The sequence below is a fragment of the Daucus carota genome, chromosome 5 (assembly GCF_001625215.2).
Source record: "Daucus carota subsp. sativus chromosome 5, DH1 v3.0, whole genome shotgun sequence".
Lineage (NCBI taxonomy): Eukaryota > Viridiplantae > Streptophyta > Magnoliopsida > Apiales > Apiaceae > Daucus > Daucus carota.
Window position 1 is genome coordinate 10833821 of NC_030385.2, and position 27301 is coordinate 10861121.

At 34.1% G+C, this 27301-nt stretch overlaps 4 protein-coding genes and 1 long non-coding RNA gene across 8 annotated transcripts; 2 read left to right on the forward strand and 3 right to left on the reverse strand.

Annotated features, from left to right (window-relative positions):
- Positions 1 to 974: 974 nt before the first annotated feature.
- LOC108222825 (superoxide dismutase [Cu-Zn] 2) lies at positions 975 to 8807 on the reverse strand. Of its 4 annotated transcripts, none has more exons than XM_064093463.1 (7): positions 8636 to 8807; positions 8453 to 8554; positions 3778 to 3873; positions 3629 to 3660; positions 3364 to 3433; positions 2126 to 2179; positions 975 to 1320 (listed from the first exon to the last, which is right to left on the reverse strand). In XM_064093463.1, the coding sequence occupies exons 1-7, from the start codon at positions 8715 to 8717 to the stop codon at positions 1256 to 1258; spliced, it is 501 nt and encodes a 166-aa protein (XP_063949533.1). In that variant the 5' UTR covers positions 8718 to 8807; the 3' UTR covers positions 975 to 1255. The 4 variants fall into 4 exon arrangements, with proteins under 4 accessions (XP_063949533.1, XP_017252238.1, XP_063949534.1 ...); XM_017396749.2 differs by having other exon boundaries at positions 3364 to 3439; positions 8636 to 8803; XM_064093464.1 differs by lacking the exon at positions 975 to 1320 and adding an exon at positions 1360 to 1604 and having other exon boundaries at positions 8636 to 8803.
- A 789-nt stretch (positions 8808 to 9596) lies between these two features.
- Positions 9597 to 11752, forward strand: LOC108221987 (tubulin alpha-3 chain). The gene is made up of 5 exons (XM_017395859.1): positions 9597 to 9709; positions 9928 to 10136; positions 10461 to 10660; positions 10790 to 11298; positions 11443 to 11752. Exons 1-5 carry the CDS (start codon positions 9597 to 9599, stop codon positions 11750 to 11752), a joined length of 1341 nt encoding a protein of 446 aa, XP_017251348.1.
- Positions 11753 to 12186: 434 nt separating this feature from the next.
- LOC108220011 (eukaryotic translation initiation factor NCBP) lies at positions 12187 to 17017 on the reverse strand. The gene is made up of 6 exons (XM_017393643.2): positions 16766 to 17017; positions 15894 to 15989; positions 15161 to 15265; positions 14962 to 15039; positions 12998 to 13117; positions 12187 to 12651 (listed from the first exon to the last, which is right to left on the reverse strand). Exons 1-6 carry the CDS (start codon positions 16880 to 16882, stop codon positions 12520 to 12522), a joined length of 648 nt encoding a protein of 215 aa, XP_017249132.1. The 5' UTR covers positions 16883 to 17017; the 3' UTR covers positions 12187 to 12519.
- A 2590-nt stretch (positions 17018 to 19607) lies between these two features.
- Positions 19608 to 22679, forward strand: LOC108220432 (uncharacterized). Its single transcript, XM_017394199.2, has 3 exons — positions 19608 to 20050; positions 21027 to 21095; positions 21904 to 22679. Exons 1-3 carry the CDS (start codon positions 19820 to 19822, stop codon positions 22510 to 22512), a joined length of 909 nt encoding a protein of 302 aa, XP_017249688.1. The 5' UTR covers positions 19608 to 19819; the 3' UTR covers positions 22513 to 22679.
- Positions 22680 to 23373: 694 nt separating this feature from the next.
- Positions 23374 to 24030, reverse strand: LOC108222046 (uncharacterized). The gene is made up of 2 exons (XR_010291827.1): positions 23720 to 24030; positions 23374 to 23636 (listed from the first exon to the last, which is right to left on the reverse strand). It is a non-coding gene; the product is annotated as an uncharacterized LOC108222046 (long non-coding RNA).
- Between the last annotated feature and the right edge of the window lie 3271 nt (positions 24031 to 27301).

Sequence of the window (27301 nt, forward strand, 5' to 3'; positions counted from 1 at the left end):
GAGCTAAAAGAATTTGCATAGGAGCTATCTTTACTAATTATAAAAATGTAAAGTATTTGTTTTCTAATAATACTTGTAATTGTTATTCACGAAGTACTTGTAAAAGGGGATGTTGAATACAATATTTTGATTCATGTCTGTTTTCCGATTATTAAAACAAATATTTAAGCAGCAGAAAAACAATAAATTCAACGATGAAAACACTCGTTTGTATTAACTTGAACGGGTACAAATTTTCTCTAGTAAGACATACAAATATCTTAGCAGATGCGCCTACAAATTTTGTAGTTAAAAACTCATTACACCGACCCTCTCTTTGTAAAAATACAAAACTTCAAGTCTCTTACAAAATTGTATTCGCTCACACAGATTTATACACGAATTACAATAACATAATAGGATTTATATACTAAGCTACACATCAACTAATAACAACAAATTTAATCATTTCCATGTATGTAGAAGCTACGTTACTTCATATTGGTTGATAATTATCAGTAATACCAATCTTTCCATCTTCTAGCACATCTTTTCTTCTGAATAGCAAATTCAACTTTATCTACAAGACTTTCCATCTCTAGATAGGACTTTCCTTTTCTGTAACTTTTACAGACTCTTCAAGCATACATGCTCCGGTAGTCTGGTAAACTTTCATCGACAAACTCTTATCATCACATGATAGACTATCTGATGAGCTTTTTGTTGAAATATGACAAAACAAACTTCACTACATAAATTATGGTTGATTCTACACAACTTCTATGCTAGACATTGTTTTAGCATTTTGATCATCATCACTATTATTGATTGGTAATGTCACAACCACACATATACATTGAACATTAGAATTAAACATTATCAAATAAAGTAAAATTAGTCCACGATGATTAAATATTAAATTTAAGATTAAAACGTTTAATATAATATTTATATAATGTAATAAGTATATAGTAATTTCAATCACACTAGTGGAATTAATTAAAATTTTGGATTAGAATTTATAATATTCATATCAGTTGATAAGTCAAATTTGGATTTTTAGATCATAATGCTTTGATTGATAACGAAGGCTTAGTTTTCTTTTGCCTGATCCTAATCATTGCCTTTGCCTGGCTAAAATGGCTAAACGAAGCGCCATTCGAGAGGCCAAATTACACTACTGGCATCAGTTAGACGATCTTACACAGTTTTGCAGTCTGCAGACGATTCATGAAAGCCACAAATATAACGCATCCATATTAATGATGTTGGGATTTTAAAGGCCAATGCCAAAGTCAAATGGATTCTGTACTCTGAATGCACATTCAAAAGTAAGCAGCTCTGTGACAGGAGAAAACGAGTGAACATTAGACATGTACATATAGAAATGCTCGCGAGCTCGTATTAAAGAAAGATCAGGGTCAAGCGCACAAACTTGTATGCCCATTACAATGCAACAATTGGTATTTTGGTATTCATCTATTTTATTATCTTGAACTTTGCCAGTCACTTGGTAAATTAGTTTACTACATTGTTATATAACATTCCAAGAAGCCTGAATGAAACTTCATGAATCCACTATCCATGCAAGGAATCCTACACGGCTGACTGAAGCCCAATTATACCTGCCAAATGTTGACATAATAATTGTAGCAGATAAGGTGTATACCAGTTTACCAAGTACTTCTACTAGCTGTAGCAGATAAGGCGCATACCAAATTACCAAGTACTTCTGGGGAAACTTAGGTTGATTTTAGGTTTAGAACATGTTATAGGATTCATAGTGGCAGAAAATGGAGAAAAAGTGAGATTTTGTCAGAGCATTGCATTTTTGGCTCTAGAATTTTAATGTTTTGGGAAAGGAAGCAAAGCAGAATATACAATCAGAAACATGATGCCACAAAAGGAAGACAGAAGTGACGACAAAGTTCTTCATGTTGGCAAAGTTCTTTACGTTGGCAACTAGTTCAAATTTAAAATCAATTTTATTCCCAAGGGGCCGCCCAGTTCAAGGTGAAATCTAAGATTTCCATTTAGCCACATCTAAAGTTTTTCCCGATCATAGTTTGAGCCACCACATGAAATAGATATCTAAATAAAGAAGTATAAACAAAAATGCCATAGGACCAGTTGTGAACTTAGTTACCGCATCCAACTCTTGCACCTGCATTCCCAGTTGTCTTGCTGAGTTCATGGCCACCTGTTAAAAAAGTAAAAATCATAGATCAAGTAAGTAAATGGTGTCACTTTGCCACTTCATTGTGAAAGGTACAACTTTTTCTAGGTTCCTAAAAGCACTAAAGCAGTGCAAAAATAGGTAAATTCAAGTGGCAACAAAATTCTGGACATTGTGGCAATCATATGTTAATAGGAAAACAGGAATGGATTTCTATTTCATGAGAAGCTATTGGGCGGGGTTTTCAAGCAGAACTCACTATCTTTTAATCATGATAAAAAAAAACTGTATGTAGAGCAACATCTTGATGCTCCTAGAGGTATGGGAAGAATAAAACCTGTCCTTTGATAACTTTGGTTGTGAAGAACTTTCTGCTGTAAAATAATTTCATTAAAGTCGAAATACAATGATTTTTCTGGAAAAAAAATGTCACGTTCTTACAAAAACTTTGTAAACTATACCCTAAATGCCAATACTAGGTCATTGAAATTTAAGCTCGCACTCTTGTAATTTCTTTTCTATGATCGAACGAGACTAATATGAAGAGTTAGTTAACGCATCAGCTTGTAAAACAACAAATTTCAAGTCAATAGATTGTTCATGCTCTTCACAAGTAGAAGGTCATTTACAGGGTTCTTGAAATTGCTAGTTTATTGTCTTTCCGGAAATCAACTATGTATTTGCTCGAATCTTTCCAAAGACTAAAAGCATCCAGAATTAAGGAGTACACGAATGGGAGCAAAGGTAAATTAACTAGCAAAAAAAATGATTTTTGGTATTACTAGGAAAAAAGAGAAAGGGGAAGAAGATGACAAGTTGCAATGTAAAGCACAGACTTGAAAGTCTAAAGATTCACCCTTGCCACTACATATAGAACTCTGGGAACTGGGAAAAAAACTGAGACAGGAAGCAAAGTGAAACAGCATTCCATTTCATTAAGTTATAAATCCAAATGACTCCACAGATATATTGAAACCTCTACACTTATCCAAAATTTACTATACAGTAGCAATAATTATCAAACTAAACTATCTCGTTAAAGATGATTATTTTCCTTTTTTTATTATGTTCAATGCAGCAAAGTCGATTGTCTATCAGCTAACAAAGTAACAATAGTATCTATTTTGATTATAGTATTCACAATCAAACTCACAAACATGTAAAAAGTGGTCTAGTTGTATAATTAAAAATACTAACAAAGCATTTACCTCTACCAAGATCATCAGGATCAGCATGCACAACGACTGCCCTCCCCAATATAGAGTACTGTCCACTTAACTGAATCTACAGTGTAAAAGAGAAGTTTCAAAACATGGGAAATATGTGAAATAGTCAATCAAAATACGGAGTGTTTAACCTTACATTCTAAACATAAACATTTAATAGTATTTTCACTTTATGTACACATCTTTTGATGCTGATCTTATAGATAAAAAAATGAAGCATAGACGGAATAAACACAACATAATATACCCGGGTATCTGTGATGGAGACCTCAGCAATCCCTGAAATGTTAAACAACATAGGTTTCTGTAAAATCAACAAATAAACTATTCACTTTCTTAAGATTCTATATTAACAAGTTGTGTGCGGGCATGTAAAACTGGAAAATATCAAAATACCATCTTGATTAGCAACGACATTCCCCAAATCACCAGCATGGCGCTCATCATCAGTAGGAGCACCATGGTTTTTCTTAAGTGGATTAAAATGTGGGCCTGAAAGTATAAACTCAAAAATCAGCTCACTTAGAAAAGAAAAAAAGTAAGCAAGACCCTTAAACATATGAAAACAAAGAAGCTGAAATAGAGTTGTTTGTGTTGGAGAAGTAAAGTGAATTGCAGAGAGAATATCAGACTAATATATATTGTTTAAGTTCAGAAATGAACTGCTAAAATAAATGCTACAAATGCTGCTAGGAAGGTAAATAACTGAACATAAAACTAACATCAACAATTACTACTATATGCACGGGCAAGATTGCTAGTAGTACTAGAAAACAGTAAATATACAGTCAATAATTTGAAGAATTAACAAACACTTCCCTTGCTTCAAATATTTGCAACACCCATCTGAGACTTAAAGAAATGATGCTTAGCTTGTGACATAGACTTTTTTTTTTTCTTTTTTTGCCAAAGTGACATAGACTTTTTAAGAACATCAGCAACCTCCTGATTCATATTGCAATATTCCAGAACTATGTCTTTATCATTAACCAAGTTACAGATGAAATGAGAACGTATATCGATATGCTTTGTCCTACTGTGAAAAACGGAATTATTCGTCATCGAAATTGTTGTTTCATTGTCACAGAAAATCTCATTGAAACCTTCTTGCACTTGAACCAAATCAGCTAGTAATCTGCGTAACCATACAGCTTGACAAGCTGCTCCTGTAACAGCAATGTACTCTGCTTCTGAAGACGACAATGCAACTACAACTTGCTTCTTAGAGCACCAGGAAATAGGTGCAGATCCTAGGAAAAATATGTAGCCTGAAGTACTCTTCCTATCGTCAAGGCATCCTGCCCAATCACTATCAGTAAAACCAACCAACTTGAAGTCTGGCACTTTCTTATGCCAAATTCTATGGTCCATAGTTCCAACAACATACCCCAAAATCTGTTTTGCTGCCCCATAGTGATGTTGAGTAGGATTATGAATAAATCTAGAAATTACACTTACAACAAACGCAAGATCTGGCCTAGTATGACGCAAGTAATTTATACCTCCAATAATACTACGGTTTGAAATAAAGGTTATGGTGGGAGAGGTAGTGCAAATATTAATTCTTTAGTGGATTGAATTAATATGTAATAACATTGGGTTTGGCCCGGAATGTTTTTGGAAGGCCCGACCTAATTATCCAGGATACCTGTTGTAGCCTATATATATTCTTATTCTCTATTAGTCTTGGAAGTTGGAAAAAAAAAGGGTTTTCAGAACATCCATACAAGGAGGCAACCAAGAACTAGGGTCCAAGATACCAAAGCTAGTAGAGAGGTAAAACTTGAGACGATCGAAGATCACACTTCACTCAAGGGGAATCAAGGAACACACAAGGAATACAACAGAAGATGTGGATTTGAATCGCTTGCACCGTAGCGATTAAGGTTAATCTTCTGTTCGAACTTTTTTAATTAGATATCATAAACTCAGCATCACGATCTGATTGTCCCAACAGCAGTAACGTCTTGCATCTGCCATTCCTAAACATCTTCTGCTGCCACTTTCTCGCTAATATTCATTTGTAATAGGAGCTCGCTTACAGATCAGCATAGGGCTGTCAAAATAATTCGAAAAATCCGATATCCGTCCGGAATATCTGTATTCGTATTCGAAAAAAACCCGGATACAATTCGTATCCGACATGAACCGGATATTATCCGTATCTGAATCCGAGTATTTAGGATACGGATACGAATATAGGCACATCCGAATCCAAAAATATCCAAATCCAAAAAATAAATAAATAAATAAATATTATATTTATATATAATATAATATTTTATTTGGCTTAATATATTTATAATAATATTTGTATTATAAAATAAACTAAGCATATTCATCTTCTATTAAACTTAATTCGAGATTCAACTTTAAAAATTAAAACATTTTATTTACTATTCAAAAATATAACATTTAAAAAAATAAAGTCATTAAAATAAAAATTGAAAAGTTAAAACCCGAAAGCCCAAAAGGACAAAAACCCTACCCCTGTATCAGTCTTTAACAATCCCCGAAAAAGCCTCACTTCGTCGCCGCAAACACAAAACTTTGTCGCCACTGTAAACCCGCTTCGTCTCCCTCAGTATCTCATCCTATCTCAAGAGCCAAGCCTAACTCTAAATTCTTATTAATGAAAAAGGTTAGTATCTAACCAACAATATCTATTGTCCTATGCAGTTATAATCGGCTATATCCTGGAGCTATAGGTTGGAACATGGAGCCGTGAATTGTGCTTGTATAATCGGCGATGTTTGATTTGTTTTTTGTAATTTATTTGCTTGTTTAAAAGACTGGAGTGATTTGTGTTCTGATTATGTGGGTGTTGTCTGCTTTTGTAATGGGTTCGGATTCGGATATTATTCGTATCCGGATAATATCCATCGGATACGGATTCTTTTTCCCCGGATATTTCCGGATCCGGATGCGAATTCGGATACGGTTTTCAGTTCCCAGATTGGAATTCGGATATAGCTATATCTGTATCCTAAATATCCGTTTGACAGCCCTAGTTCAGCATATTAAATTTCTCGAGTAGATCAGTAGCATATTTTTGTTGTGAAATAAAAATTCCACTGGAGTTCTGTATCACCTCAAGTCCAAGAAAATAACGAAGTGAACCTAATCTGTCATTTGAAACTGCTCCATCATGCAAGCTTTAAAATTGACAACAATAGCTTCATTCAACCCCATAAAAATCATGTCATCAGCATATAAACACACAAGTCAGAATTACCTTGTCTTTTTACATACAGAGTAGGCTCACTTGGACTTCTTTCAAATCCGATCTCAAGAAAGTACAAATCCAACTTATTATACCAAGTTTGTGGAGACTGCCTTAAAGCATATAAGGCCCTCTTTTTTTAACTGTAAACCTTATGCTTTTCATCACTCAAAATAAATCCATCAGGTTGAGAAACATACACTTCTTCGTCCAAATCTCCATTGAGGAAGGCAATTTGACGTCAAACTGATAAACAGGCCACTATAGTCGTGCTGCCAAAGCAAGAAAAGTTAAGGTGGGCTGCCAAAGCAAGAAAAGTTCTCACTGTCTCTAAACGTGCTACAGGAGAAAACACTCCATTTAACACCTGGCTTTTGTGCATGCCCCTTAGCAACCAAACGAGCTTTATGCTTCTGAACCTCTCCAGCAGCATTATATTTTGTGCGATATACTCACTTCAGGCCACCGATGATATTTTTCCCTTCTGATAATTCCACCAGCTCCCATGTGTCATTTGACTTGCTAACATTTCCTCAGCCATGGCTTTCTGCCAAATCTCACTACTTGCAGCATCATCAAAATACTCCGGATCAGAAGCACATAAAGCAAAATTGCATGAAGCATATATCTTGTTTAATGAGCAAAATTTTTGAGGCGTATCTCGAGAATATCTCACTGGTGAAACCCTATTGCTTGCATCTATGCGTAATATTTCTGGCTCCGGATATTCATCAAAAAGATCTGCATTAAAAAGGGGCCATATGAACTGCCGATGATTTTCGATTGTTGTCATTCAATATAAGCTTTTTCTTCGTTGAATTTCAGATCCCTACTAATAATCATCACCATTTATGGGGTTATATAGCCTATATGCCTTTGAGGGATTACTATAGACGAGAAAGACACACTTTACTGACTTTGTATCAAGTTTTTGGCGAGAATTTGACAAATCTAAGGCATAAGCTATGCAACCAAATACTCTTAAGTGGCTTACCACTGGTTTCTTTCTCTTCCATGCTTCATAAGGAGTCTTGTTAAAGACTGCTTTTGTTGGAGAAATGTAATAAACTGAAGTTGCTACAGCCACTGCCCAAAAATACTTCATAATGAGCATGAAATGTTCATGCTCCTTGCCATCTCAAGAACTGTTCTATTTTTGCGCTCTGCTACTCCATTTTGCTGTGGAGTATAAGGTGCAGTTAGCTCTTCGAATTCCGCATACATCTCACAATAGCTGTTAAAATTTTTAGAAACAAATTCACCACCTCTGTTTGTACGAAAAGTTTTAATATAACATCCAGGCTCTTTCTCCCTTATAGCCTTATATTCTTAAAATACTCGAAAGTCTCAGATTTGACTTCAAGAAATACTCGAACAGCCGGTGATGGATCAGGTTCATTATGTCTGTCCTCCACCAAATCCCATTACTCCTGGGACCTAAACATAATCTTCATTTTAAGACTCCAAAGATGATATTTATCCCCTTTAAACATTGGAATCAAAGGTTGAGATGAAGACTGCGTTCCACTGTTATTTTGCCCGTTAACTCCAAACTAGGAAGGTAAATAAGTGAACATAAAACTAACATCAACAATTTTGACAATGCAGGCTTATATATCTTACAAATTAGTATATGTTCTAATAATTCTCGGAGTGAGCCAGAGTCGAACCCGGATGTCCTCGGAAAACAGAGGATAAACCCACGGCTATCCAATCGTGCTCAGAACTAACATAAACAATTAATTGCTATACAACTAGTAATAGAAAACAGTAAATATACAGTTAATAATTTGAAGCATTAACAAACAGTTCGATGCAAATTGGGTAAAAAGAGTAGTGTGTGTGTACCAGTGGAGATGCAACCATTGGTAGTATCACCAAGAGCATGGATATGGAAGCCATGAAGGCCTGGAGATAGTCCTCTTATCTTCCCTTCCACGTGGGTGGCCCCTGTTTTTCAATTTCAGTTTACTTGAGCTCACCAGGTGATTGAGTATATACAAACACTTAACAGTTGAGATTCTAGATTACCAGAGGAGTCCTGAACAAACTGAAGGGACCCACCGACGTTGTTATCGCCGGAGATGATCGCCACTGCTTTTACACTCCCCATTTCTTCACACCTTCCTCAAACTTCTTACTATTTTCTGTCCCACTCTGCGTATGTATGTGTCTATTATTTCCCCCCTATCCCCTCAAACGGCCGCTTAAACCATATAATATTATTGACTTTTTTCACATGTTTGTTCATAATTTTTCTACTGAACTTTTTACTAATACTTTGTAAAATAAGCGAGTTGTTTCTTGAAAAATAATAATTTAAACATAATTTCTTAGAATAAACCAATAAAATTCATGATTAATTCAACATAATAGATAAATTTTCATATAACTCGAATTCGTACAGTAGAATCGAGGTTTATATTGAAACTGTTTATTTCGTGCGGACAATGGTTTCCGCACTAATTAAGATGGTAAATCCCACCATCTGTGTCTTTAATTAGAATGAACGGTTGTGATTGATTTTCTTTTAAAAATATTTTGTGAAGTGCAATCTTATATATACTGTATTTTATTTGTATCATCAAAATCTAAAAAATCACCTTTAGTGGTTAATTTGGATTTATTTATTCGATTATAGAATTAAATTAGTAACAATAATATTATGAATCGTGCATAATTAACAATTACTATCTATCTTTTTGCTAGTACTAGAAATTCATCAAAAAAAAAAAGACTAGTAAATATAGAAGAGGAAAGAGAAAGAATTAAGGAAATAGTGAAGTTGGCGCCAAGTGGTGGGTCGGTCTCAATGTCCGGATAAAAAATCACGTCCTCCATTCTTTGATATGAAAATGAATGTGCTTGATACAAAAACAACTATCTTTATATTCTTTTCTTTCATTTGTGCTAGCTCTTTCCAGCTTCAACATTAATAACATGGAGGTATATATTTTAAAAAGAACTAGATAGCTTTAAAAAAAAATAAAAAATGAGAGAGATCATTAGTTTACACATAGGACAAGCTGGTATTCAGGTAGGGAATTCATGTTGGGAGCTCTATTGCCTTGAACATGGCATTCAACCTGATGGCAAGATGCCTAGGTTTGTCACCCTTTTCCCGTTGCCATGTTAATTTCATAAGCGGATAAGTTCTTAATCACCTGAGCTTCTGTATTTGATAGCAAAAAAATGTGTTATGTATTAATGTAGTTTTTTATACTTTTGATGGCATATCAAACTCAAATGCAAGAAAAAGAATTTTGGGGTTCTAGCACTTTGTTTATTATCTCTATTTAATGATTGAATTTCTTTGATTCCAGCGAAGCTTCGTCAACAGACGACTCATTTGGTACATTCTTCAGCGAAACCAGTTCTGGCAAGCATGTGCCTAGAGCTGTATTCGTGGACTTGGAGCCGTCGGTTATCGGAGAGGTTAGGACGGGAAAATATCGGCAGCTATTCCATCCTGAGCAACTTATATCTGGCAAGGAGGATGCAGCCAATAACTTTGCAAGGGGACACTATACAGGTGATGTTCTGTTCCACTGCGCAAATTGTTGTAGCTCTGGACCAATTAATATCTCTTCTTTTTTGACAATTTAGGCCTATATGCATTACAAATGAGTATCTGTTCTAATACTTCTCGGGATGAGTCAGAGTCGAACCCGGGTGTCCACAACAGAGGATAAACCCCACCACTTGGGCTATCCAATCGTGCTCAATTTTTTTTTGAAATCAAAGTTTTCATAAACTTAGGCCAAATCTGCCTCAACACAATACATAATATCAGCTGGAACATTATTAATATCTCTTTTTAGTTTATATAGATGATGATATATATCATTTGGTGCAGTGGGCAGAGAGATTGTGGATGGATGCCTTGATCGAGTGAGGAAACTGGCCGATAATTGCACTGGTTTGCAAGGATTTTTGGTATTCAATGCTGTTGGTGGTGGCACTGGTTCTGGGCTAGGATCCTTGCTTCTAGAGCGCTTGTCTGTAGAATATGGGAAAAAGTCGAAATTGGGCTTAAATATTTATCCATCCCCTCAGGTGATAGTTAATTTCTTAGTGGTCTTGGAAGAAATCTGTACTTTATATATAAGTGATCCCAAATCATATTTTTTCACAGATCATGTTCTAAAGCTCAGATAGTTGTTGATGATAATTTTGATATTGCAGGTTTCAACTGCAGTTGTGGAGCCTTACAATAGTGTCTTGTCTTCTCATGCCCTCCTAGAACATGCAGATGTTGTAATGCTCTTGGACAATGAGGCAATTTATGATATTTGCAGAAGAGCCCTGAAAATTGAAAGGCCAACTTACACGAACTTGAACCGTCTAATATCTCAAACTATTTCATCTCTGACCACCTCCTTAAGGTTTGATGGAGCCATAAATGTAGACATCACCGAGTTCCAAACTAACCTTGTACCTTATCCTCGTATACATTTCATGCTCTCTTCTTATGCCCCGGTGATCTCTGCTGAAAAAGCTTACCACGAGCAAGGTTCTGTTTCTGAAATCACAAATGATGTGTTTGAACCTTCAAGTATGATGGCTAAATGTGACCCTAGGCAAGGCAAGTATATGGCTTGCTGTTTGATGTATCGTGGAGATGTTGTGCCGAAGGACGTTAACAGTGCTGTTGCTGCCATTAAGACGAAAAGGACTGTTCAGTTTGTCGATTGGTAAGAACTCATGGATCAAATAGCCATCTTTATTAATACTAGTATACAACAGCATGTCATGTATATGAACTTGCATGCTCATAGGCCAAATTGTGTTTTGATTATCATGAAAACGATGATTCCTGACAATTTGAAAAACTGAAGGTGCCCCACGGGATTTAAATGTGGGATCAATTACCAAGCTCCAACAATGGTACCAGGGGGTGACCTTGCCAGTGTGAAGAGAGCAGTCTGCCTGATAAGTAACAACACAGCTGTGGCCGAGGTGTTCTCTAGAATCAACCACAAATTCGATCTCATGTACTCTAAGAGGGCATTTGTGCATTGGTATGTTGGTGAAGGCATGGAGGAAGGTGAGTTCTCGGAAGCTCGTGAAGATCTTGCTGCACTCGAGAAAGACTATGAGGAAGTTGGGCAAGAAGGAGCTGATGAAGAGGAAGCTGAAGAGTACTAGTTTCTCAAGTGATTGTTGGTTTGACATTGGTCACCATTTAAGTGGTTTTCAACAGATGGGAATTGGGTATCGCATTGATAATTTAGTACTTTGGATTCAGATATGTTTGCAAGGGATACAACATAAACGTTGCCATATCACCCAATTCTCTATATTGAGGTTGAGCACAGAAGTCAATAAAAACATATAAAATAGTTTGAAAGAGTAAAAAAAATGAATGTAATATCGAGACTCATTAATATCAATTGAAAAATAGGGAGTCATAATAATTTTTATATTATAAAATATTACTATTTTTAAAAAGTTCTAAATGAAAAGAAAATATAAGACATCCAAAAAACAAGGTGCAAAGAGATGAATAGGAATGAGGAAAGCATAAAGAAATAGACAGTGCATGTAATTCACGATATGCAAAGACTTATTTAGGGCACAAGTACTGAGAAACCATTATGTAAAGATATCTTAATATCCCAGAATTGTATGTATTATTCCAAGCAACCAAGCAGAATACTATAGACAACCTTGCAGAAAAATAAGTTCATTGAAAATATGAAATTGAAAGCACGGTAGTTGGGTACACATCAAGGCATAACAAGATCTAAATTACGCATGCCTTTCTTAATAATGAAGATGCAGATCTGGCCAGGAAAAATAATTTGGTAGTGGTGTTATAGTTCCTTAACTACCATAACAATTTCCCAGGACAATATTGATTGAATATGGCAACACTGTTTTCGTATCCCGGTGACCAAGTGACAAGAACCTTTCTATCCTCTCAACCAAGTGTTCCGATACGATGAGTTGTCTCGCAGAGAAGCATCATGTGGCTTGTATTCCATAACATAGCTGTGAGGAAGCTTCAAGTGTCGTTTGATAGCATCTCTCAAAGACATAACAGCCTGGTTAATTTAAAATAAGTTTAGTATATTCGTTCAAAAGGAATGAATTACTAATTGTTGCTCCCTCAGTCCCATTTGATTGTTTACATTTGGGACAAAGGGTTTGACACGCATTTTAAAGCTCTTATAAAGTATAGTTTCATAAACTATTTCAAATTTTTTTTCTCAATAAAAATTTAATGTTCAAATTTTCACGAAAAAAAGAAAATTTTAAAAATAAGATATGAAACTATACTTTATATACACCTTAAAATACATGTCAAGCAGTGAAAAAAAACCCGTAAAGAAATGAGTGGGACGGATTAAATAAAGTGGCTACACAGTAATTGCTAAAACAATGGTTGACCTGATTGTCAGATGCATTGCGATTCCACACACTCAATATATCCTCACTGAAACGGACACTTAATACTGCTCCACATACATCATCACCATAATCAAGTTGCCCACCTACCAAAGCCAGAACCTAGACGTGCAAAATTTGTTAGTACATAAAGACTAACAACCTTCACAAGATGTTTAAAAAGATAATTAATACTGGTTGTCACATTTTACTCTGAACAAGTGGCACATAATTAAAAGCAGATATAGTGCATACATAATGCACTTAAGATACAGGTTTCACATCTACCAGTATCAGCTTGTAATATTAATCAACTTCGGTTATATAAAAAAAATCTGTTTTTCAGACGGCTTGTAACTACAGAAAGATATGGACGGTGCAAATACAGAAACATATGGACCATGTGAATCTACAATAGAACATGCAAGTTATCCAAGGATTAAAATCTAAATGATTCTCCAATGAAGTCAGGATTCCAGCCTTTTATCATTATTATCCTCCGCATTTCACTTTTCAGTTATGGCACATTAGAGAACTACTAATTTCTTTGTCCCAACCAGTTCTTTGCACTTTCCTTTCCGGAATGTCCCCTCCACTTCTTTACATTTCAAAACTTACCAAAAATAGTAAAATTTTATAATATAAAAATTAACTACATACACTACTTTCCTCCACTATACTCACTTTAAACATTATATATCAATCAGTCCCACTACTTTACCACTTTACTTTCTCCTTCTTACTAATTTATATATTTTTTCTTAATCTTCATGCCCAACCCATTTATAAACAAACGGGAGGAACGGAGGGAATAGCATTATGCCCAACACATTCGTAAAGAAATGGGAGGAACGGAGGGAATAGCATTTACAGCACTACTTCCCAAGATTTTAGATACCATAGAATAGAAATGGTGGTGGGTTATATCACCCGAAGGACTAATAACCTACGTATAGTTTAGTCTGATGTTAATATGCCAAAATTGAGAAACCTACAGTTGTTGCACCCAGTAAACAAGAATAACATTTTGTCCAATCTTCACAATCAGCATAATCATGATCATAATGAAGGATCCAATAATTCCCCGTAGACCTCAAGAAGCTCAAACATGCAATTGCAACAATAGAACTATAGTATGCTCTACAGATCAAGGCTTCATGACAAGACACCCTGGTTGTCTATTGAAACCTCTTCCTACTTTTAAGGATTTTCTTTATGTGTATATTTTGACTAATTTTATAAGAAAGGGTCCAATAGCAAAACAAATTGATGTCAAAAACAGGTTCATTCTGGATAGATATGATATTCATAGTTTACATCCCTGAAAAGTAAAAAGTTGGTACATGTCTAAAGCAACTTTGTTCCGTAATCTAGTTCAAAACCAATAACTGGGGTCAGAGCATATTAAAAACATAGATAGAATATGCTTCATTACTATCTCATAAATTTAAAAAGACTAGTCAGCTTTAGGAAAGGTCTAACGTCTTCATCATGATTCAAATGGATCATAAACTCACAAACAGAAGTTTTGTCATAACCACTAAGTGGAAACAAGTCTGAAACCAAGGGGTTCATTGCATATGCATAAGATCTAAAGAAATTTTAATCGCTTAAAACATAAAAGATATCATATACATGTTCTAGGACGTCATCGATCGACTTGTAAATGAAAAGTTCAGATGCTCGAGAAATATAGCAAGTTTAAAATGACCAAGTTCTGCTTTAGGAGAGATCTAACATCCTCATTAAGATTCAAATGGATCACAACCTCACAAGCAGAAACTTTTTCATAAGAACTAGGTGCAACCGAATCCAAAACATCCACGTGGTTCATTGCATATGCATACAATCTTCAGATATTTAATCATTTTAAAGGAAATTATTAACATGATCTCGACTTCATCGACTCACTTATAAATGAAAAAATCAGATGCTCGAAAAACCCGGTAACAATATTAATTACTCACCAGATCCTCCCAGAAGCGACCTGAGACGACCTTTTTGAACCTTATTATCCACTTGCCACCATTGCAATTAGCAGCATCCTGAATTAAATTTTTTTGATTAATATATTACAGTCAAATAACATATGAAGCTAAAGAAAATAATTCAATTCAATATATGAAGGGAAAAAAATTACATCCCCAAAATAAACTAGATCATCACCTCCCATAGTGGCCGAATTCCCTCCTTGAAAAGATGCAAATCAGTAGGACTTGGCAATGATGATACACGTGCCAGATGACAGTAGCATATCCAAAAGGCTTCAACCTGGAGTCCAAACATTCTCAGATGCAACATAAGCAAGTTGCAAAATGCTGTTATGCCACTATGTAGCACAAAAGATAAGAGCATGTCCAGTGGCGGTGCTAAAATATGTTCAGCTATTACTCCCTATGTTTCATATTACATGTCCATTATTGAGAACTAAAAAAATGTTTCAATTACTTGTCCATTTCAACTTTCAATGGAGTGTAGTTAATATTTGTATTTCCAAGATGAGGTTTATACCACATCTTACTAAATTATATTTCCTAGATCAATTATATCCCACATATTATACTTGGTCAATGCAATAAATATGATAATAAATGAAAGCTTTCTACAAAAGTTAGTTTTTCTTAATATGCGTAATTTGTTCAAAAGTGGACATGTATTATGAAACAGAGGGAGTATTATATTTTAACACTAAAATGTGACTTGTGATCTTAAATTAGAACTTCTATACTTGGTTCTATATTTAGCACCAAGCATAGAATCTCGCTATTTTAAAACCAAGTTTAGCATCTAATTGGAGTGTGCATTTTTTGGTGGGTGCTACATTATATATATATACCATCACTTTTAGCACCTCCAATGGACTTGCCCTAACAAAACCAAGAAGCAAAAAAGTATTTACCGTACTAAAATCCACTATTTGCTTTATGTTGTCTTCATATGATGTCTGACTTCGAACTCCTGGCGTTCGACGGGTGTACCACAGTACAAACTTGTTCTGATTATCATATTAATAGATATATTAGAGGCAAATTCAACAAATAATATGAGATGTGTCTAAACATCGGCAGAACATGGAAGTCCAACAGCAACTTCAATATTTCAAAACAAATATAATTAAAGTCAATGCTATTACATGTAATGTTATCCCCTTTACATTCTTCTTACACAGATATATCATTTGCTGCTTTATGAAGATCTTCTGTGAACAGTCCCAACCTTACAACATTGAATATATTTACAGATTTACACTGTACAACAGATAACTAATAATCCAGGCTTTCTAATTAATCTATATAGTTTGAGTTATATGCAGACCTGAACAGTTTCTATGGAAATCTGACAAATTCTAGGTATTGCATCAAAGACGGACAAAATGTACTGCCCCGGAAAAATCCTTTAAACTCCTCCAAAAAATTTACAAGACCAGATTCGAGCTGGTACTTTTCTAATAAAAACCGATCAACAACTACTCTGCATTTAGAATCTACTAGTCTCCTAATTAAAAAATATAACAATTAAACATCAAAAGTATATTTACCGGCCTCCCTGAATTAACAAAATAAATAAATTCAAAACATACCTTTTTCTGATTAATAAGAATGTAAAAGAAGATTTGAACACATCTATTTGTTGCGGAAATGTCAAAAATAATAAATAATTAACAAATGATAGCTTGAACGGCTGTTTATACGAGAGAGAGAGAGAGAGAGAGAGAGAGAGAGGGAGGGAGGGAGGGAGGGAGAGAGAGAGAGAGAGGGAGGGAGGGAGGACCTTAAGAGGGTGAAAACCAGCTTTGAGGTCACGAGCTTGACGTTCCTCAGCTTCTTTATCGTTGTTGAGAGATGACTGATCCCCGCTCTCGCCTTCTTTCTTCTCGATCAATTCCATTTCTATTGAATTCAATTGATGCTATCTGTCACTGTTTTTCCAAAACCCTAGCTTTTCAATTTGCTCACACCCAAATTAACCCGACACAGCATTGGGGCAGGGTTGGTTTGGATATATAATATTATATAGCCTCTCATCTTTCATTTTCTTTCCTTTTTGTTGAAAATTCATATTTCCTTCCCCTTTCAACTCTTTTTGAGAAAATTCACCGCAGAACTAAATTAGGTAAGAATCATGGAGTTTTTTCATGAATATTTAAGTCTAGAATTGTTTCCCCAAAAATATTATAATTTTTACAAAAATTATAAAAATACAATTTTCCAAATAAAAATCATAAAAATATCATTTTCTAAAAAAAAATTACAAAAATATGGAGATTATATTTACAATCATATTTACAATGATTGTCAATTATATATGTAACCACAAATACAATTTTGAAAAAATTTGTTAAAATAACTTTTAATTGCATTATAAGTTGCAAATGGTTGTAAAGATCGAAAATGAGTGTCTTGCAGGCCAATACTAATATCACAAAACAACTAAAAATTAATTAATTAAAACAATTAATATCCTCAGATGAAACTTTAAGCAAGATTGATGAATTATAATGAAATAATTCACAACATACGTCAGAAATGAACAATAAAGAGAAAAACCCAGTGTTCTAAAAGTCGGCGATTAATCGGGATTAATCGCCGATTAATCGCTGTTCGGTCGGCCACCGTCTCGATTAAGCGTTAATCGGTGAAAAAATCGTTTTTTAGGAAATCGGCCAAAATCGGGATTAATCGGTCAAAAGTCGGGATTAATCGGAAAAAGTCGGTCAAAAATCGGTGAATTTAAAAAAATTAAAATAAAAAGAATTTTTTTTTAAAACTTTAAATTTAATTATCTTTCATTCTTTTAATATTAGCTTCTAAACTATAATTACATAAATTTGCAATATCTTCTTTCGCAGAATTAATTAAATTCAAGTTTATATATGAGATGACTGGACTTGTATATGTATATAAAGGCATGTTTTGTGTTATAAAAAATCATTAATTTTTTGATTTTATATGACTATAAATTTATACTATATATAATTATATTAATATATATATATATATATATATAATTTTAAAAAAATATTAAATTGATTACGATTAATGATCCGATTAATCACTCCGATTAATCTCCGATTATCCGATTAATCGCCGGACGGTGCCTTCACCGACTAAGTCCGATTCCCGCTTTTTACAACACTGGAAAAACCAGGTTCATATACGGATTCAACCACAAAAGTCCACAAAAAATATTTCTTTCAAACACTAGACACACTTAATGCAGAGAATAATAGAGATGTACTCCTCTCTAGTTGCTGAAAAGAAGCAACTGAATGAAAAACTTTCAAAAAATTTAAGATTCGAGGTATTGCAAAAACTTCATTTTGCTAAGAATACAACACACACAAAGATTTGATGATATTGTTTATTGCAGCCCGCAGAAGAAAACAGCACTCGCAGAAGAATACAACAATGTAGTATTTGTCAAGGACATTATAAATAACAAGATCTGAGATCAGATTATATCTTCCGTTATCTTTCTAGTTACATTATATCAAATCGTCTTAGACTTTATTATTTTGGTCCGAAGAATAACACTTTTATGCATATTATTATGAAATGTGAACCTGAGACATGTTCTGGTTCAATGTTTCCTTTTTAATTTTTATGTATGTTTTTGATTTTTACGTGATATTTGTTTTATGTGTTCTGCATCATTATTTTTTTCTATTTTAAATTTAAAAACTAATTTTTTATAAAAATTATAAAATTAAATTCCCTCCATTGAATAGTTAAATAATCAAATGAAATGACTCATTCTATTCCAGCCAATAAAAATTAATCAAGCATAAGATGGGGTCGTTTGGTTCGTGGAGCGGTATGGGTTTGCAATGAGGAATCGGGTTTGGGTGGTGTGGGATTAGAGTATCATTTCCGATACCATGTTTGGTTGAGTGTTGGAATGAATCAGTTTAATTTTAAATATTATTAACTAAATTAAATCATTTTATTAGAAAAAAATTATAAATATTTTTATTATTATTAATAACATTTATTTGTATATATAAATATTTTTTATTATCAATATTTTTTTCGAAGAATAAAAAAACAACATTAACAATGAAAACCATACCACCATCTCATACTCACCCCTCCCCTTGAGTCTCAAAAACTCATAATATGAGGGGTTTTAGGTATGGGTATGAGAATAAAAAAATTCCAAACAAACACCAGGTATGAGTTTGGTTGATTTCATTCCCATACCTGATTTTTGCTACCACCCAACCAAACGACCCCTCGAAAGTATCAGGATGCCTTCAATATCCGTTGATAGGAAACTTATTTAATGATAAGTATTTTATATCATATCCAGTTTAGTTAATCTATCAACAAATAAAATTGTATTATCTTTAGAATCCTTGAACGTTGAACCTGATTTTTTTAATTATAATTTTATTTTCTATCCAAAATTTAGGAAAATTATAAGATTGAATCGTAAAATTTTAGAGACGCCACGTCACCGCTCTACATCCTCTTTTATATTGATATATTGATGATTGATTGATGATAGAAGATGACCAGTAACATGTAAAAATAAGAACCAACTCGAAAGTATAAAGATATTTTATAATTTCAAAATTTAATAAAAAATAAATATTAAAATCACATTTTAGATCATGTTCCCTCAATTTGAGTCTTGGAGGTGGTTTTGGGAACGCTAGTGGCACTGGCACATCGCACACATGCGTTGATAAATGACCCGCAGTTACACTAGCTTCCCCTTCTCGGCGTCTTCTTCTTCCTCTCCTCAATCTCCTGAACAATTTAGAATCACGAGACGATTATGACGTCACTTATTTTAATCAATTGAATCCATTCAGTTAAAATTATGCAGTCTTATCGCTTCTTAGGGCCCACACCTACCTACATCGATGGCTCTGCCTCATTCACCACTCATCGTGACCGTCCGATTGGTTCCCTGCTCCTGCGTGACCGTCGATTTTGCTCCTCCCTGGTGACGTCAGCCACCGCTCATCAGAATCACTACGCCGTGCTTGGTGTGTCTCCCGATGCGTCCCCTGCCGATATCAAAAAGGCGTATCGTACTCTTGCTCTCAAGGTATTCATGTATTTACATTTGTTAGATATGAGTTTTTGTTTGTGAATATATATTTCACTTATGCTAGTGTGTTTATTGAGACCTAATTAGTTCTTGTTTTTGTACACAGTTAATTCATGTAATTTGATTGATTTGTTAAACTTTATTACGGACACTGTTGAAAATTCAAGATTGTTAATTGATTTAGGTACATTTTGCACTTAAGCTAGCGAATTAAGTAGCACTTATTCGCTCTACAAGTGAGAAACAATAGGTTTTTCTAAAACTGATTTCGAGCTCTACAAGTGTTGTCTCTGGACCTGGTGAAACAGTAATCTAGTTTAATCAATAACTAAGAGCAAGTCCAATAGGTTACCTCTCTCATTACCTATCAACAATATAAAATAATGAGTCTTAGTGAGTCCTAATGATTTATGGAATATATTATTAGTGTCAACTCCTAAAGCAATCCCTATTTTTTGTTCCCTATTATTATTTTAATAATAAATTTGAGACAAAGAAGAGGGAAGAGGAGGGAAAAGATAAAGAAAGAAGGAGAGATGAATTTTTTATTCATAAATATTAAATAGGTAATGACTAGAGGTAACCTGAAAGTAGGTAATAGCTAGGAAATTTGGGGATGTGCTAGTGATCTAGGTAATCACTAGGATAGTGTTGGAGCGCTTTTTTTTTATACATTACCTAAATGTGAGTTTAGGAGTTCATTTAAGTAACCTATTGGACTTTCTCTAACAGATGACTTTTTCGAAGTTCGAGTTTGATATTCAGTATCGTGAGACGAGATCATGATAATTTTTCTCAACTCTAGTTTGGCATCTTTTTGTGATTTTGCTTATGCTCTTGTGTAGGCGTTATATCCGTACTCTTTGTTTTCTGATGCCATTTTGTTGTTTCTTATAATGCTGCATTAAGTTCAATTCTAAGATGACTATTCTTTTATGTTGGGAAGTTACATTTCTTGTTTTCCATGAAACAGTATCACCCTGATGTTAGCAAAGAGGCCCAAGCTGACGAGGTGTTTAAAAGCATACGTCTGGCATATGATGTGAGCATTCTGTTCTCCGAGTATTTAGTTGTCGACTGATGTTTTTAGTAAATGATTTAAACTTTTAAATTTACGATTAATATTAAAATAAATTGACCAGGCTATATTTGCATCTTGATTAAGTTTGTCAAATGAAAAAAACCACGATGCTGGCTTATGCTGCTGTCAATTTTAAGATTTTACTAATCTGATTGAAGGTTTTAGCTGATGTCTAATCTTCTAGAAACATGTTCCCAGAATGGAGGTTGAAGTTTGCATTCTGGGAACTTATGGTTTTGAAAACGCAGCATTTAACATTAACAGTTTGCTGATAACATTTTTGATTTTGAACTCATTTATATAAGAAAAAAAATCAGAATGTCGTCCAGGTTATCTAGTGGGTGCCATTTGACCAAAAAGCTTAAGCAAATTATGCTGCTCTTTGTTTTTACATCAATTATCAAATAAGCTTATATACTGAATGTTTACATGTATGTCAATACTCTTGCTAGACCCTGTTTATTGATATGCAAGTAGAGCACTTGCTTGTATTCTTGGTAGTTCCTACATAATAAATAGCAAGACAAGAGATGTTGTGTTGGCAATGGCTGGCCTTTAATGATTACAAACATTTTCAGTTAAACTATTGTGTGCAAGATCCTTAAAAGGGAGTTATACATCTTTGTAATCTGCTGGTAGACGTAGCTAGCAAGGAGTGACGTTATTTTAGGTGCATTGGTTTCACTAGGAGACTTGAGTGTGGCTTATTTTATTCAGATTTGGGTTAAGATCTGATCTATGGAATGATTAAATGCCTTCTATATTGCAGACATTATCTAATGATACAGCTAGGAGACAGTATGATAGAGCATTTCAATTCGAAGAGAGCCCTGGCAGATCCTGGGGGCATAGCTGGGATTTTGAAATTGAATTTGAAGATGGAGTAAGGGTATATAGGTGGGCTGATCTTAGGCGAAGAATGCAACGGGAAAAATACTGGGAACGGCGATATGGGGGAGTGGATAATTCGACATATGATGATGAAGACGAGAAAGAAGGAACTCCAAATGAAGTGAGGGGATCCTTTGGTGAAGTTCTCAAGTCTGCATTCCTCTCTCTATTTTTAATGCAAACCATTGGAGCCCGATTATCTCTTACGTTTAGCAGCCTCATGGCTTTGCTTGACCATAAGCTAGATAGTGGATATAAGATGGGTCACATAATTGCATGGGTGTTGGGAGGGCAAACTGGTGTTTTACTTACTATGTGCCTCACATTTGCTAGTTGGGTTTGTGGAAAAACCAGCAGTAGTCTAGTTGCTGTAGTAGTTGTAGCTATGTGGATTGGCTCAAATCTTGCACGAATCGCCCCCATTCCACAAGGTGCACTACTTACACTGATTTACATGTCACTTAAGTTGCAAGCTGAAGTAAACTAAAACATGAAATGTTCAGCTTTTGTATTGTAATGGTACTCAGGTCCTCTCACAAGCAGCATGAGAATTAGCAAGTGTATTCTGCTGCTCTAGAGATTAAAATATGTGTACATAACCGCTATGTTGTTTGGAAATCATATGTCATAGTAGTACATAGTTGATTGTTTCTACATACTCCTGATTACTATTAAATTCTGACTATCAGTTCTCTGGAAAAAGTAAAACAATCATCAAGTTTTAAAATTTAACAGAGTTCGCTAAGGTATTGTTCACTTGGATTGAATGGAATGGAAGGAGAATGGAATTCATTTTGTACTCTAACATGGTGTTGATTAGAGAAAAGATCAATAATTTTCATTTTTTCAATCATTCCATTGTTGCTATTTTAACTAGAATTCTAACCCACATGATTTGGAATAAATATGCTAATTCCATTTCTACATTATGGTTCCTTATGTTTGTTATCACAAGAAATTTAAACTCATTCATATTTAATTACTGTGATCTCATATTTCTTATTTTTCCATAAAATTTTTATATAATTTTTCCTCCATTCTCTGCTCGTTTCATATTTGTTACTGTGATCTCATATTTCTTATTTTTTAATAAAATTTTTATATAATTGTTCCTCCCATTCTACTCTCGTTTCATTGCATCCAAGTCAACACAGCCAATGAGTTTCTTCTTCATCCAATTAATTGGTTAAAACCACTCAAACAAATTTTAAACGGTTGGTTTATGATAGCATTCTTAACAAGCCCTGATCAAGCATATATTCAGAGGGCTCCTGGAGATCAAGCAGGTTTATAATAACATTCTTAACAAACTCTGATCAAACATATATCCAACCAATGTTCTCTCAAGTCTCAATGCCTAATACACATAAAAATCATCATATTCATACAACAATAAAGTTGATACACACAACTTAAGAGGAGGTTGAACTATAATAGCATTATACATAGACAACATAAAGACCATGTTCTCCACTATCAATTTCTGATTAATATTCCAGTTTCCTCCTAAGAAGCAACAACTTTATCATCTTTCTTCATCTCTCTCAGATTCTTCCACAAATATCTTCCACTTGCCATGTCAACGAATACCCAGAACCCATTTTGCATCATCTAGAACCCAATTCAAGAAAATTCAGATTTCAATAATTAATTATCAAATTAGAGTACAAAAATGAATTGACGAATTAAATCACCTTGGTGAAACTGGAATTATTCCGCGGAACTTTGGCAACTTTGGTATCTTCTTTATCGGAATCGGGGGTAGATCGGACGGTCCTCCACGCCATATAACCGGCCAATATAGCGGAGAAAAAAACCAAGATGAACCTCATCGGACACATTCTGACGGAGAGATCCCGGAGTTTGAATTCCGGCGATTATCGAAGAGCCGAATATATGAATATATGTGTGTGTTTTTGTCAGATTGGGTATTGAGAATGTGAAGAAAATGGGATAATGATATCAAAGAGATGATGCAGCAAAGTCTTTGTTTGGTGTTGTCAATGATGTTTCCAAATAAATTATTATTATTATTATTATTATTATTATTATTTTCTTTTTAATTATAAAGGAAGACTAGGAGAGCATCACATTACAAATAATTTTAAAAGTCAATAAATAATTAATAAGAACAGTGTGTATGTTTTTTCCAAAAAAAAAAAAGAACAGTGTGTATGTAACGCATTAGGTGGAATAAATTGAAAAAAGGCGTGTGTGCAGTTGAGCTCAGGTTTACGGGGTCAATTCTTGTGCCCACCAACTCCATCGGCTGCCATGTATTTTTGCCTCTTGGCTCACTTGTTTACGGTGAGTAAAAAAAAAAATGGATTAAATAGCTAATTCATCACTAACTTGGTTGAAAACTTGCAACTGAGTCATGTTGTTGAAAAAACTTTCAAACGCATCACCAAGTAATTAAAAACTTTCAAAAGCATCATTTTCCGTCAGTTCTGTTAAGTAATTAACGGAAAGTTCAAAAAAGAAATGAAAAAAATCAAAAGAATTGAAAAAAATCATGAAAAATTCAACAAAGTATGATTATTATTTTTTTAAAAAAAATTGAATAAAATAAAAAAAATCAAAAAATCAAAAAAATGGAAAACAGAAGGTTACAAAACTTTTTTTTATTCTTTTCAATTTTTCTAAAATCCGAAGAAAAAACTTGCCACCTAATTTTTTTCAAATTTTTCCAAATTCTTTTAAGATTTTTGAATTTTTTTCAGAATATTTTGGAACTTTTGAATTTTTTTCCAGAATTTTTTGAATTTATTATGAATTTTTTGTTTTTCTCCAAATTTTTCTGAATTTTTTAAGTGTTTTTCGGATTTTTTCATTTTTTTTAAAAAAATGTTTTTGAATTTTCCGTTAATTACTTAACGGAACTGACGGAGAATGATACTTTTGAAAGTTTTTAATTACTTGGTAATGCATTTGAAAGTTTTTTCAATAACATGACTCAGTTGCAAGTTTTCAGCCAGGTCAGTGATAAATTAGCTATTTAACCCCAAAAAAAATTGGTCGGATTTATTCTATATTTCAGAAGTAGGTGAATAATCGCGATTAATCATTAATTAATTCATGTCACGTAACTCGTCAAATTAATTAAATTTTTTATTAATCTCAATCTTAATCTCTGATCAATCTAATTAATCTTTGATTAGTATTTGTTCCGTGACTTCACCAGTTAAATTCGATTTTTCTCTTTTAACAATATTAGATCTATCATGTAAACTTTTATATTGAGCGAATTAACTGTTGCCTTGAAATTGATAGGCCAGGAAAAAACTCACATTCGATCATGTGGTTATTGTGGCCTGCAGAAAGGAAAGTATGTTAGTGGAGTTTGGCTTGTCCAGTGTACTTATTAAATTCCTGCTGTGATATTATCTGAATAGTCATGGAAATAAAAATCTTATAAACATTCATAAATAAATATTTGAAAGAATTCTCTCAAAAAAAAAAATATTTGAAAGAATAATGAAAAATATCTACATGATTATAATATTGTATACATATTTGAAAGATTAATATAAAAGACGGTATTTATCAAAAATATTATTTTTATAAGTTTTTTTTACAATTTTACTTTCTTCTAAAATTAATTGTGAATATATTGTTTAATTGAATGTAACTTTCGTGCTTTAACAAATATCTACTTATATATATATTAGGCGGAACAAATATATGTTGATGGAGAGCGAACAAATTAGCTAGTTCCGAACAAATTAGCGAACAAATTATTATTTTAAAGACTTAAACTCAATGACCTCTTCAATATAAATGTATCATTCAAATAATTTGAGCTACATAAATATTTAACTTGATGTTGAAATGCATTAACTACATATATCAAGACTATTTTATTTATATTATCTTCAATATTTTATCTATTTGAGATCAAGTTATTATTTGAGCAAAGTCTTATAAGAAGGTAACAGGATGACGCTGTAGTTTCAGGCGGCGTAGTTTCACCGGGGTTGGCAGTGAGAGCGGTGATATCGGCATCGATGGCGGTGACGGGGGTATGTTCGACGAGGTGAGATATGGTAGTGATGGCCAATGAAAACTTCCTCAATATGCTGTAACGTATCACGGCCATCACCTTAAGGTTTTTTGGCTATTGTCCGGTCTTGACTTCATCTTGCTCTTGCTTTCTCCTTTTATAATATGATGGAGATGAGTCACCATCTGAAGTTTCAGGAATAGAGGACAAGTGTCTCCTTTGTAGAGGTAGAATAGGTGACGAGGAAAGGCTAGGATTACATGTGGCGGGTTTTCCAGAAATTCTGGAATGACTAACAGGAAGCAGGTGATGAAGCAAGCAGGTGATGGAGCAAGCAGGTGATGGAGAGGTGACGTGGCTGCCGTAGGGAAGGGGGCTACGATCTCGCCGTAGAGAGTTGCAGCCCGTAAGAGATGTTGTGCCCTGTAGGAGATGTTGTGCCATCATTTAGACTTGTTTATAAGGTTCATGGCTCTGCTAATATCATCCACTGTATCTCTTTGTTCATGCTCTTGATAAGTAGACAGAGATCATCTTCGTAACCCTACGGATGATCCCGCAAGGGTGGTGAAGCTCCATAGATATAAGTTTCAGGGGTGGCTTACAGTCTAGCCGTAGGCAGTAGGAAAAACCGAATGCATAGCCGTAGTTTAGCTTACAGGTTTTTTAGCTATCAGATGCCCCTATGGTTGCTAGGCTTTCTTTAGGAAGCCGTAGGAACCAAATAAATAGGTGAAAATTAAATATATGTTGCAGAAGTTTGCATGCCTTCTAGACACTCTAGAGAAACCTGTATAAAGTTTTCTGCGATTGCTAATAGGACTGTGACAACATGTTGATGAGCTCACTGATACAAAGCTATGATATAAACTCTGTCTTGAAAAAAGTATTCTAATCGAATCTTTCACAACCTAAGTATTAATAGTTTATATATATATTATATATGGATTCTCATGTGTAAACAAGAATCGCGAGAAAAACTAGTAATGAAGATTTAAAATTATAGTCATGAGAGAATATCTTTGGTTTTACTATAAATTGATATCGAAATTACCTTAAGTTAAAAATGCAGAATAATCCATTTCAAGTCGTAGCTATTGGTGGATGACGTATGTTGGCTAAAATAGGTGTTAAGAAAGTGTGGAAAACAAAGACATGATAAACCAACTTGTAGCCATAGCCATATATAATGATATAATCTGACTTCTAGATAAGAAAATAAAGGAAACGTCCGTAGCCAGGGAAACTAAAAATGAGGTCCACAATCAGTTTT